Genomic DNA, 12,558 nt, shown 5'->3' with positions numbered 1-12,558 from the left:
CCACAGAAGCTATAAAGCTCCTACAGCAGCTGCTTTTCTCAGCAGACATGGTGAAAATAAAAAATTCATCTAGGGACTTTGCCAGGTCTATTTGCTTTGGTGAACGGCTTTCCCACCAGCAATCACCTCTGCAAGCTGCGTGCCACTGCTCTGGGGATCTTCCCAAGAGACGCTCGGGGAGGTTCCAACTTTTCATAATGATTATCTTCATAATGATTTCATGATGATTATCAACTCTAAAGATTGAGCAAGCGTGGATTCCTGAGTGCCCAGGACACCTTTATCCCTACAAATGACTTGGGGATGACAGGCTCTGAAAGTTTCCCATAACAGACCATTCTGTTTCTGGAATTCATGTTCACGAATCATACAGAATGACTGCTCTGCTTTCAAATGACTATATAAATACCATATATTACCTATTTTATCAATTCTGATTCCATTCATATAATCCAATCAAAGAAAAATTCACACATGCATTCTGTAGAAAGTCATAAATGCTACCTTGAAATGTCCCATTTCAGCTTTTGTATTTTACATAAAAGTTCATTTCCACTGGCCAGAAATACCTGTTTCATGTATTTGCATCTACTTGTTTGTCTTTAGCACATATAATCCTTTTTCTGTAATAAGCAACTGAACAATGTAGAAGGGTAAATAATACCAGATTTTCAAGACAGGTAGAATATTTCATAGGGCAGCTGGTTTAGCAGTGATGAAGCAAGATTACAAAAAAAAAAGTAATTATTTATGAGAGGTCAAAAGAACAACATTAAGTAACACCTAAGGAGACAAGAGAGGGTTGTCACAATCAGAAGAGCCCATTATAGACAGAGATACCACACAAAAAAAGGGAGAACAGTCTTGTACCTTGCCAGCCTACAGGGAAAGAAAAAAACACACAGTGAAATAACGGTCTGAAGCTGCAGCAGTTACATAAACATATGGAGGACTTTTAAAGGCATAACAGTAAATCACGAAAAGAATGCTTGACTTGTTGACCAGGGGACCAGAACAGTAAGGATCAGGCAGTGTTGTTTGCACGAGCTAAGGATGACTGCGTAACTCCAAAGCGAGGAAATGAAGAAAGCCACAAGTGGGCCGGACTTAGTCATCCTTACCAAACGAAAACAAAGTGTTTTATCTTTATATCACACTAGAGTGTATTTGTAGGGTAATGCAAAGTATAAATATTTAGCTGCACTTGCAATAACCGTTCACGTTATTACTGCGGCTCTGGGGAGGGAGGAGAATAAAAATCACGTAATGCAATTGATACCATTCAGCGGTGTCTGTGACTGCTGCAAGAAAAAACTCTCCCTCTTTCGCCAGGTTGGATGACTCCAGTGAATTTTCCTGACATCATCTTCCTCCTTCTTAAAATTAATGTAACATAACCTTATTTTGTGCTGCTCCAGCAGCGCAGGAGTGCCAGAAAGCTCTCCTGTTGGGCAGCTGACCATCCTTCCATATGGGGAAGCCCTAGGCTGGCAAAGAGCTGGCTCCATCCCAGATTCCAGCAGGGTAAGAGGTGTAGTCTATGTGAAAGCAAGCATGCCTGAGAGGTGTGGGGCTCCGCTGCGCTCTGAGCAGTTCCCTCGCTGTCCTAATCATGCAACGGCAAGGCAAAGCAAGCATCCGACCCGTCATTGCTAAGCCTGCCTGAGGATTTACGTCAATATATTGGTACCAAATCAACCTAGACATGAACCTACAACTATTCACTAAATAAAAAGCTAAATATACCCATTTCTGTTCTTGCACTTCACCAGTCACGTTAGGTCCACTGCACTGGACCCCTCAATTTTCAGAATTTTGAAGCATATGAAAGTTCAGCCCAGCTATTTCAGAACTTCACAAAAACTTACTTGTATTTTATATGTAATTTCTTAGTATGCACTTACCCTTCCTGTGAAGGTATTAATTTATGGATAGAAAGCATCATCCATCTTAGGTCTCAAAATACTTTATACATGTCGATAAATATTTACAAAACCTCAATAATGTAGTAAAGTATTAAGGCCATTTTGTCTCTTTGTAAACTGAGACCCAATCCAACTGACTTCTCTAAGGTCCCACAAGAACAGTTAGGAGTTTAACTGAAGACTCCCTAATCCCAGTCTTTTATATTAAACACACGAGCAAGAAAAAACTTCAGGTTTTTTGCTAGCAATATAAAATATTTTCCAATGTGTTACCATCTTTTCACATGTAGTATCAGGTAATAGGGGCATGCAGCCTCACTGGTTTTTTCCAAGTCATAAATGATGAAAGGGTAAAACCCATAGAAAAATTAGGAAAATACACTTAGCAGCCAACACAAGCAACGCATAGGAAGTGCTGTAGGCAATTGGGTTTAGAAGTATAAACATCACATTAGTAGACCCATGAGATAGCATGATGTAGCCACACCTGGAGAGTCACTCTCCTATTCCCCTCCCAACCCACTAATGAAAACAAGTCTGAAGCCAAAATGTGAAGATTCAACTGTACAACATCATTTTTGGTCTCAAAGGCTAACTACATCAAACAGACGTAAAATAAGCTGGATCCACTTCAGCCAAAATATGTTTCCACTTGAAACAAGACCGAGTTCTGTCTAGAAGACCTTGGGATTTTACTAGATGCTGTAAATCTGTTCAGCAGCTGTGGGTGGCACCAGTTTCACAATAAACTGGACTATGGAATAAGTAGGAAAAGTCCTAGGTAAAGTAACTTAAAGCTGAACAATGAAACAATCATCAATCATTCATGGCTCCTTCCTGCAGGAAACATGTGCCCCTATTATCTGGATATCACAGTGAAATACCCACATTAGTATATGGCGCACAAAATACCGAGCATTTTCTTTAGCTAATCATCTTTCACTCCTCCTTCCCCCCCCTCAAAAAAAAAAACCCAAACCACCCCACAACAACCTTTTTCCCAAGAAAACTGATTAAATAACAAGCAGTTGAACTAAAAAAAAGAACAAACAAAAAAAACACAGATAATGCTCTAAACATTTACATTTGTTATGCAATTAAATATCTGTATTCCTGTAACTCTGCGCATGCACAGGTCTCCAGCAGCTGCTCTAGCTAACGGTTGGCAAATTAACCCTAGGTGACTGTTGGTAAGGCCAAGGGCACATAGCAGGGCACACAGTGGAAACTCACCTGTGGGTGCTCCACCCAAACCATAATGCAATTTATTCTAACACAGGAAACCCAAACCAGCCTTCAGCTTGTGGCCTGTATTAACCTCAGTGCCATGCAAACTACTGCAACAAAGACTCCCACTACAGGGGTCGTATCTAATTGAAGAGAAGAAAGTTGGGTGTTTGATCCTAATGAGGCAATAGCTCACAGATCATCAGCACACATTCCAGCAAGAACCTTACAGTTGATGATTCAGTCACCCGAGGGACAGCAAAATACCTATTTTTCCAGTCACACCCCTGCAAATATCATTGACTGTGGAGAAGAACCCCTCTCATAATGCTGCTACTAGCCTGATCTGTAGCACAGAGCCAAGGTCCACCTCTGACTCCCTTTTATGAGTCATCCTCTGCTCACCTTTTCCTCCTTGCTACACATTCCCACTCTTGTAGTTCTTCCAGAATAATTTCACTTGTCATGAGCACTTAACCTGGTTCTGTCAGAATGATCTAACCTAAAGTATTACTAAACTGTTTCTATGCTAATACGGGTCCATTTTAGAGTAGAGTATCAGAGTACTCTTTCTACCAGGGCAGAAAGTAATTATACACAAAATCACGCCTGCATACCTGGGGGAGGAGTAGGAAAAAGTCAGAGACCAAGAGAGGAGCAGGCTGGGACAATGATTCCTTAATCTGGCTCAGCTGCATTTCATCTGATTACAGTCTCAGAAGCCCTGCTAGTGAAAGGTGGAGCTTCTGTGAAGACTTCCAAGCATGGCTCTTTCTATCTGACTACAATAACAATCCTGAGCTCAGGCTGAATAAATCATGGCAGAAAAAAGGGAACCCAGAATACCCCTGCAGTTGTGAAAAGAATGCATATTATAAATATGCCTCCCAAAAGGGAAAAGAAAACAAACCAAAACCAAAGATAAGCATATAACTCAAGTTCAGCAGAAAACCGTCTATTTGGCAGCTGTGACAAGTTCAGAAGAAATAACGCATGATTTCAAAACGCTACTACTTTTCAGTGCAATTCCTTATGCAAAAAATCCTCAGTTGCTTTCAGTGCATGTAAAAAGAAAAAAATGCTGTCAAAATAAATAGTGCCAGAGAGCTGAAATTTTGAAGATGATGATCAACATGTTGACGTACTTTTCCAAACCATTAGGAGACTGTTATGGATCAACTTTGGACCATGCAGTCTGTCTAATCCGCTTACATCCTCCAACACGGATTTAAAATCCACACAGAATCCAAACGCTCAGTTCTGCCACAATGAACTGCATCCAAGATTACAACTGGCCTTTTTGATTTGTTGCCAGTAGCACAGGTTCATACTCTACACTTTTTGTTTACCAATATTTTTCAATCAGATTGCAGTCATATCAATAAAGATGTGCTTTCTATCGCCACAATCCTGCTCCCTAAAAAGTACCCGTGAGATGGAACACCTTCAGAAACAAGTCAGATGCAGTTTGGGTAAGTTAAGGACATGCCGTAAAGGATCCTTGATGGGACTGCAGTAAATTGTACGCTCCACAGTCCTCAGTCCCCTCTAGAGGGAGTCCACTGGCTGCTCTAAGGAATGGAGAATACTGTCCAGGACACTATGCAGTCCTTTGACCTCACGTTGCTTCTTTGACTTTTCTTCTGAAGGAGCTGCACGATTTTGGGGAAAGGCTATCATCATCAGGTTTAGTTTTCTTCAGAAGTTACTTAGCAGTAAGCTTTTTTGCACTACCTTGTCCTTACTTGGCCTCAAACAGGCAGGTTTACTATCATTAAAACAAGTAGATCTAACAATATATGTGCATTAAAACCATGACCTATTCAGTAAGAACCACACTCAGCCACCACTTGGAGAAAATGTTTAGGCTCAAGTTCTGCAGGATTCATTCCAGATCTGCATATGCCTCAACAGACAGAAAAGACCATCCTCTGAAAGCTGAGCTGAACATAAGTACACCCCATCATGGCATGAGAAAGTGGTCTTTCCGTGTACTGAAAAGATTTGTTAGCTTCACCATTTAAAATCTGAAAAAAATCAGACCTTAATCTAGTCTTACAAACTTCAGGTGGTCAGACTCTGCTGCCTTCTCTGCCCATGGTGGAGGAATACATGAGAAGGAGTTGGGCTAAGACTCAAAAAATAAGCTACTTTTTTTCAAAGCAAGGGTGAATTTCTTTGCCTGATGCCGCACAAAAAGAGATGGATGACCATGCCTGACTGCTCAATGTAACACTTTGTTTACGTATTTCACATGTCAGTTAATGCAGTTTTATATGTGTTTTCTATTAAGATACATAGACACCTAGTACTGAAAGAAAATACTTGCAGTAGAAAGAAAACATTAAAAGAGTCTTCAAAAATTTGACTCCTTTTCTTTTCTTTTTAGCAAGTAAGAACATTTTACAGGCCGGAGAAAAACATTTCATATCAGACCAGGGAATGCAATAGCAGTTTGAGAATCACTACTTAATCAACAATTCCTATCCTTGCTCCAAGTATAAAGTAATCCATTACTTCTCTGTAGCAGTACCAGACTACTTCCTATGCTGGCCAGTAAAAAATTCAGTCAAGGCTCCTCCTCGTTTTCCCTCATTCATCTTTTATTTAGGGAACAGTGGCCTCCAAGTGTCTGTTCTTCTCCTTATGCCATTTGCTATGGAGGATATAATTCATGGAAGGAAATAAAAAGGTGCTTTACTTTCCCCTGTAGGTGCATAAGGCAAGCAATGACCTAGCCCTACATATGCTATATATTATAAAGCCGTTATGCTTGCCCAAGTGTCTCTTTTTTTTTTTTTCTTAACACCATATGGTACTATTTATCTTTGTGGGTACAAATAAAAATGAAGACTTCTTGAAACCACATTTGATTTATTCCTGACCACTGTAAAATCAGTAATAGAATACACTGTCAAACCACTGGCATGGAATGTGAATAATGTCTATCCTGCATTCTGACTTCCCTCTCACACAAACACGCACACATCTACACTAAAGCATGTGAGGCAAGGAACAGGAGTCATGCTGAAGTTAGGATCCCCTGTATGCAACCGCTGCAAACACCAACTGCCCAAGCAAGTTTCACAAATTCAGTTGTTCTAACAGAAGGTCTCAAGGCATTGACAGTGATGGGCCAGAGGACAACAAAAGCTAGAAACATTGGAGGAAAAAAACATACTGTTCCAAAAAGCCAAAGTTAATTAGTATTTTGACACAAGCTACTGCAATGGCTGGCCAATTAACAGTGCTACCTAGGTTACTAGCAGCTACTATCCAAAAGAATGAGGTAGTGGGGGAAAAAAGCACCAAAAATCATACTTAAAGCAAAGCGCTGACCCTTCCAGTATTTACCAGTCAGAAAGTGTTTCCAGAATTAGACCCTAAACTATTAAGGTTCTTCATCCAGGTAGCAAATTACTCATGAATCCACAATATTTTAAAGCTCTGTAGCTGAATATTCATATTATCCCAAAGTGCTTAGATCGCTTCAAACGGGCACATGGGAAATTTGTGATGCTCAATTTGTGGTTAGTTACTAATGCAGCAACATTTTGCATTAATGAAACTCCTGATGTGCATTAATTACTGTACTGGCTTGTAACACATTTTTGTGCCTATTAGTTTCCTAATATGTAGAATAAAAATAATCACATATGACTTGTGTGAGTAGGGAAATGTAAGCCACAGCTCATTTGAATTTAGAAAAAACAGACTATATTAAGAAACCATGCAGTTTCTCACCAGTGTCTCTCGTGCGTGAGAAGATGCCTTTAACAAAACGCATCAGCACAGCTGAGTTCCTAGAAACAAACTTACCTTGGAGTCCCTAGAAATCGCTGTGATCTCAGTTGTTCAGCCACATACAAAGACGCTGCTGTTGCCAGTAGTTCTCTTCTTTCAAGATCTGTCAACTTGTGCCCTAGTTTTCAGAAAGCAGTTAACAAAAAAAAAAAAAAATTAGATATCACAGACCAACACAGACACAAAAAGTAACAACTACCAGTGAAGACACTGTTCAGTCCTTACAGACGAAACCTACTTTTTTTTCCCCTAAATGAAGCTGAGGCTCAGCATAGCAGTAGCTGTGAGCTTCAGAGTTTAAACTGCATGTTTTCATACAGATCAGCCCTACTGCTAACACTGGTATCTCTGTTAAAAACAATTTGACAACTGAAGAATAAAACAAACTGAATGATGCTGCAGCATCTTGTTTTCATTACCAAAATGTCACTGGTTGACATATTGTGCCTCATGCTGGTAAGGAATCCATCTGTACTTTAGAACGTATTCAAAATATACAGCATTCTTTCTCAGTACTTTACCTTTCAAAGGCTACAGATCTTCCAAGCAAAAGGGGTAACACAACAATATAAACCCAGGAAATAAATGGGGACAAAACTGCTTGTCAGCCCTGGGTCATTTAGTGCCATTTGTGTAACCATTAATTTGTGACTAATGGAGTCAGAGTCATGTTTGGCACTTCACAAGCAGAAAACGGCTCAAAGTAGTCTACCATCTGAAGGCAGGCAAGCTAGTAAAGGTTTGGACAAAAAGGTGCAAACCAGGGTGATTGGAAGTGGTTTTTCTCCCAGCCTGGTCTTGTTCCAGAAAGTGAAGGTTAATTAGGAATTCAGGTGTCCATTCAGCAGGCTAAAGGACAGAGCACAGCGACAAACTTTGTCCTCCTCCCCTTTAGGTCAGAAACTGCATAACCCAGATCCGGTATAAGCTGGCAATTAGGTGGCCAAGACTGGCATCACCAGAGAAGTAGAAGAGTCAAAACTGATGCGAGAGGTAGCAAAAGGACAAGTAAAGTGGTCAGTCCATAAGGCAGCGTCAGGAAGTTTAAGCTGACGTGGAAGAGGACAAGAAGAGCAAAGATGAGTTGTCATGGAGAAAAAGAGGCAAATGTTATCCTCAGGGAAGAGATTTTGTACAGATGAAAGCAGGGGTGTTTCAAAAGCCACAGGGGAGGAAAATGCAATAAACAGAGTTAAAAAAAAAGATAAAGGTTAAGACTGAAAGACTTAGCTGAACTCAGTTACAACACAGCTCTCAAAAAGTGCTTTATGTGTACGTATCACAGCAAATGCCATCATCCATGGCAAGCACAGATTCCCATGCAGGGATGGGGAAGGGGTGGGGAAGGCTGTATCTCCCTGAGCAACTCTTCCCAGTGGGGCACATATGCTTCCAGTCCTGCAGCAGAGAAACACTTACTTGGCTCCCTTCTACATCTCCGCTCTCCCATCACCTCAGCACTACCGCATGAATTAATATTTAATTCACATTCCCCAGTACTGTCACTAGCGAGTGACAGTTTCTGTCGGTAGCATAAAATAAGACTAACACGATCCTCAAGAAAACCCAGAATGGAGACCTCTGAAAAGGACTGCAGCAGACTTTACAGTAGCATGTGCACAATTTTGCAACAGGAAGTCTTGGAATCATAGAAACATTAAGGTTGGAAAAGACCTCTAAGATCGTCAAGTCCAACCGTCAACCCAGCACCACCACAGATAGGTAAAGAGGTTGCTTAGAGTCCACCTCCACAACACAATCATGCCACGGTGATGGACACACACTCATTACATTCCAGTTAACACTACAAAGAAGCTGTCCCAGGCCAAAAAAATGTAAATTTAAAAACAACAAAAGCCAGCAAATCTGCATCAATTTGTTTTTAATTTAGTCCATATTAACATATTCTGGCTAAAGATTACTGCAACTTCCTTCACTCAGTGTTTATTATTTTTTATCTGGCTTGAAATGGAAACTGTCTTTACTTTAACAAATGTATGCAGAAATGCCAATGTTGAAAGGTTGAGGAACTGGCTTGAGAAACAAACTTGACCTTTCCTTTGCCAGTTACTAGAAAAACTGATTGCAAAGCAAAGTCAAAAAACACTGAACTTCTGTACTACTTATGGGTATATACAAACACATATACGTGTACATATAAGCCTTATATAATTATACAATGCAATAACATCAACTATCTGGCTCTGAAATGTGCCAGTTTTACAGCTGTTTACACACAGTGAAGAAGCTCCAAGATCATATTTCCAAAACACTCACTGTATATAAAATTAGTGATTTGTTTACATATCTCAGCTAAAGATACATCAGGAAACCCACCCTAAAACATTTGCTTTTCAGTCACCCTTCCTAACACCCATGACAAGTCTGTGCGACCAAAACCACATGTTCTCGCCTGCTCCAACACACACAGGTACCATTAACTCATAGAGAGGAACAAGCTAAAACTAGAAAGATCCCAATTTAAAGGTTTTATTGCATGACTTTCATCCTGGATGAAATCAATAACTGCTTTTGCACTTGCTGTGCTGCAAAAACTATTTTCTCCCTGTGTCTTCAATAAAAATCAAACTCCAAACAGTGACAAAGGTCAGTAATTTGAAACAGGTTAACAACCGATCAAGAGTTACATTCACCTCTTCATTATCACAAAGATGAAAAAAAATGTTCACCCGCTTCCTCTGTTTGTCACTATTTGCACTGGTTGTGGCACAGACGTGGCAAGCAGAAAACCAGTCATGACTGTAGTACCCAATTTGGGATATTTGCACTGATTTCCTTAAGTCTAGGAGGTAATATAAACTGCTAACAAGAACATACCAAAATTAGGTTTTGGTCTTTGGCAAGAAAGATACAATCCTACCACAGAATGTCCTTCGCATAACTTTGGAGGCATACCTCGGAAACTTAATTAAAGGCTGCCTCCTAAGGATGGCAATTTACCTTTATTATACAAGACAGACTGCTGTCAGTACTGCCTTAGTTCTCTGAACTCCAGTCCCATTTCCCTTGCCTTCTGCTCTTGCTCTGCTGCTGTGCTCAGCGGAATTTTAAACAGTTTTGAAGTTAAACTTTCAATTATATTACTATATTTGGAAATACACAAATGTGCCAGATAGTGATACCTTTGTTTCACTTCACGTCTTATTCTACCTTACAAGCCACCTCTCAGGATTTCAGTTGGATTTCTTGAGGTATAAGTTAATTCACCATCAATAAAGACATAACAACACAGCCTTTCATGTTCACCATGCAGAAGATTGATCTGAAAAGCAACAAGGCTACTTCTGGGGCACTGGTCCAAGTGCTGCCTTGATAGCGAGTGAAAAGAGTAAGGAGCAAAGGTTGTCCAGCTCCCAACATGGGAAGTTCTGCTATTGCTCTTTCCTGCTCTCATCACTGCAGACTCCTGGGCTACACAGACATTTCACCTCCACCATAAAATGTAAACCAGCTCCCAGATCTCTCTGCTCAACCTGAGATACACTTCTGCATTATCACTGTCATCACTGAGATGAATTATATAAGCTCAACATAAAACAGGATTAATGGCTATAAAGTCACAACTGAAGGAGTGGGAGCGCTGTTATTCACATTATTTAAAACTAGACCGTACGCATCTATTAGTACTAAATGACAGAACCCCGGTCGGAAGACAAGGAAAAAGTATCTCTCTCTCATTTCCCTGATGTTATGATTGCTTAAATCAATATTATCCCAGTATCCCCCAAGCTGAGTCAAAAAGGTTCATGCAATTACTTTACATAACCAACTTCAAATTAAATTACATAAAAGGTCATTTTTCCCATAACAGTCTCATTTGCATTTTGCCCTAGAAATGTGTTTCCTACTATCAATTACAGCAAAAAAAAAACAAAACCACAAAACAAACAAGCCCTAGTTATGTGCCTGGGTCTGTTACTTAATACTTGAGAAGTGACTGTTTTCTGCTTGGGAAGAATAAAAATTAAAAGCAAAAGGGGTAAGCTAGTACAATGCATAATTCAGATCCATACCAGTGCAGGCAATGTTTATATCATTTCTAGGTTCTATTTTGGCCCAAGTTTTTCCCCAATGGATTTTGAAGTTGATCATTACAGATGGCATGTATATGAAAAGGCTGAGGCACAAAACAAACTTGGGTATTATTAGAGGTTTTAATTTCTTCTGAAGCACAGCAGAGCTTTGCTCCACCGAGATGGTCATGGTAAAAAACAGACAATATTGTCTGTGTATGCAATCTCAAACCATTCAGAATAGCAAAGAAGTACGTCTCTCAGAGAGCTCATGACCACTTCTAGGATAGATGCTACAGCGTACAGAAAGGAAACCTCTGCTATTTTGAATTATAAAGAGATTAGTGACAGACCAAGAAACGTTTCTTGGCTTCACCTGTCAGAAAGAAGAAAGTCAAGTAAGCTATCTGTTAAGTCAATTTTTATAATCCAGTAGCTTCATAAAATGAAGACAAAGATTAGATTCCAGTGTGGAGAAGATGAATGGAATTAACAGCAACCATCCTCTCCCTTCTAACAGCACCACAGCTAGGAGAAGACGCATTCCCCCCTCCAATTAATTACAAAAGTCTCCAAATTTAAAAGTCATATTTACAGTCTCAATTCACCTAAAAAGCGCTTTCATTCATAACAGAATCATGGAATGACTGAGGTTGAAGGGACCTTGGGAGATCCCTAGTTTATTCAGTGAGCTTCCCCTCCCCACCAAGCAATCTCAACATCAAATTCAGACCAGGTTGCTCAGAGGTTTGTGCAGTCAGGTCTTGAAAATCTGCAATTTATGGCCACTGTCTCTCACTCTGCTGCTGTGCAACGCACTAAAGAGCTTGGCTTCATCTTCTCAGGAACCCCCTCAGAGGTACGAGAATGCTGCCATAAGGTCCACCCTAAGCTTTCTTGCTTTCAGGCTCAACAAGCCTGGTTCTCCCGGCCTCTCATCACAGGTCCTCTGTTCCAATCCAGCACCACCCTGGTGGGTCTTTGCTAGACTTATTCAAGTTTATCAACAGACTTCTTGTATGTGTGAGGGGGTTAAAATCGGACACAGTATTCCAGAGGTGGTTTAGTAAGCGTTGAGTAAAGTGGAGTAATCATTTCCTCCAATCTATATAATTATGACAAACACAATGTTTCTAAAAGCCTTCACCTCATACACAGTCTCTGGAGCCAATACACAATTGCAGCAGAGAGAGGTGTTTCCTCTTTCTTCCCTTCCATAACAGGAATCAGGTAACACAAAGGATCGTCCATCAGAACTTCTGCTCTTCCTCTCCACTCAAATGAGGTAAACATGCTAGAAGAGGGAAAGGATTCTTTTTCCTTTTCCCCTGTGTTTTGGTATGACTTTCAGGATAATCTCTTGGAAAGTACTCCTCTTCGCATTTCAGGATGTCTCTCTCAAAGAGACTGACCAAGCATCTGAGATGTCATTTAATAACCAGGAAGAGCGGGCCATTAAAAAAATATCTCAATATTAAAACAGATATCCAGGAAAAGATTAACTGTGAAATAGATCGAGCCACAAAGAATGATCCAATGACCAGAGTACCAACCTAAGGATCCTTGAG

General features: G+C 40.2%; 1 protein-coding gene across 1 annotated transcript in view; it reads right to left on the bottom strand.

The window, feature by feature from the left end:
* The window catches only part of PCCA (propionyl-CoA carboxylase subunit alpha), a 300,689-nt gene that overhangs the window by 134,639 nt on the left and 153,492 nt on the right, over positions 1–12,558 (bottom strand). Inside the window, exon 18 of the mRNA XM_075424221.1 lies at positions 6,972–7,074. Coding sequence (XP_075280336.1) covers positions 6,972–7,074 — 103 coding nt within the window. The remainder of the gene's footprint in view (positions 1–6,971; positions 7,075–12,558) is intronic.

The sequence above is a fragment of the Opisthocomus hoazin genome, chromosome 1 (genome assembly GCF_030867145.1).
Source record: "Opisthocomus hoazin isolate bOpiHoa1 chromosome 1, bOpiHoa1.hap1, whole genome shotgun sequence".
NCBI classification, from domain to species: Eukaryota; Metazoa; Chordata; class Aves; order Opisthocomiformes; family Opisthocomidae; genus Opisthocomus; species Opisthocomus hoazin.
Note: the sequence above shows the minus strand (reverse complement) of the source record. Positions and strands in the feature narration are given on the sequence as shown.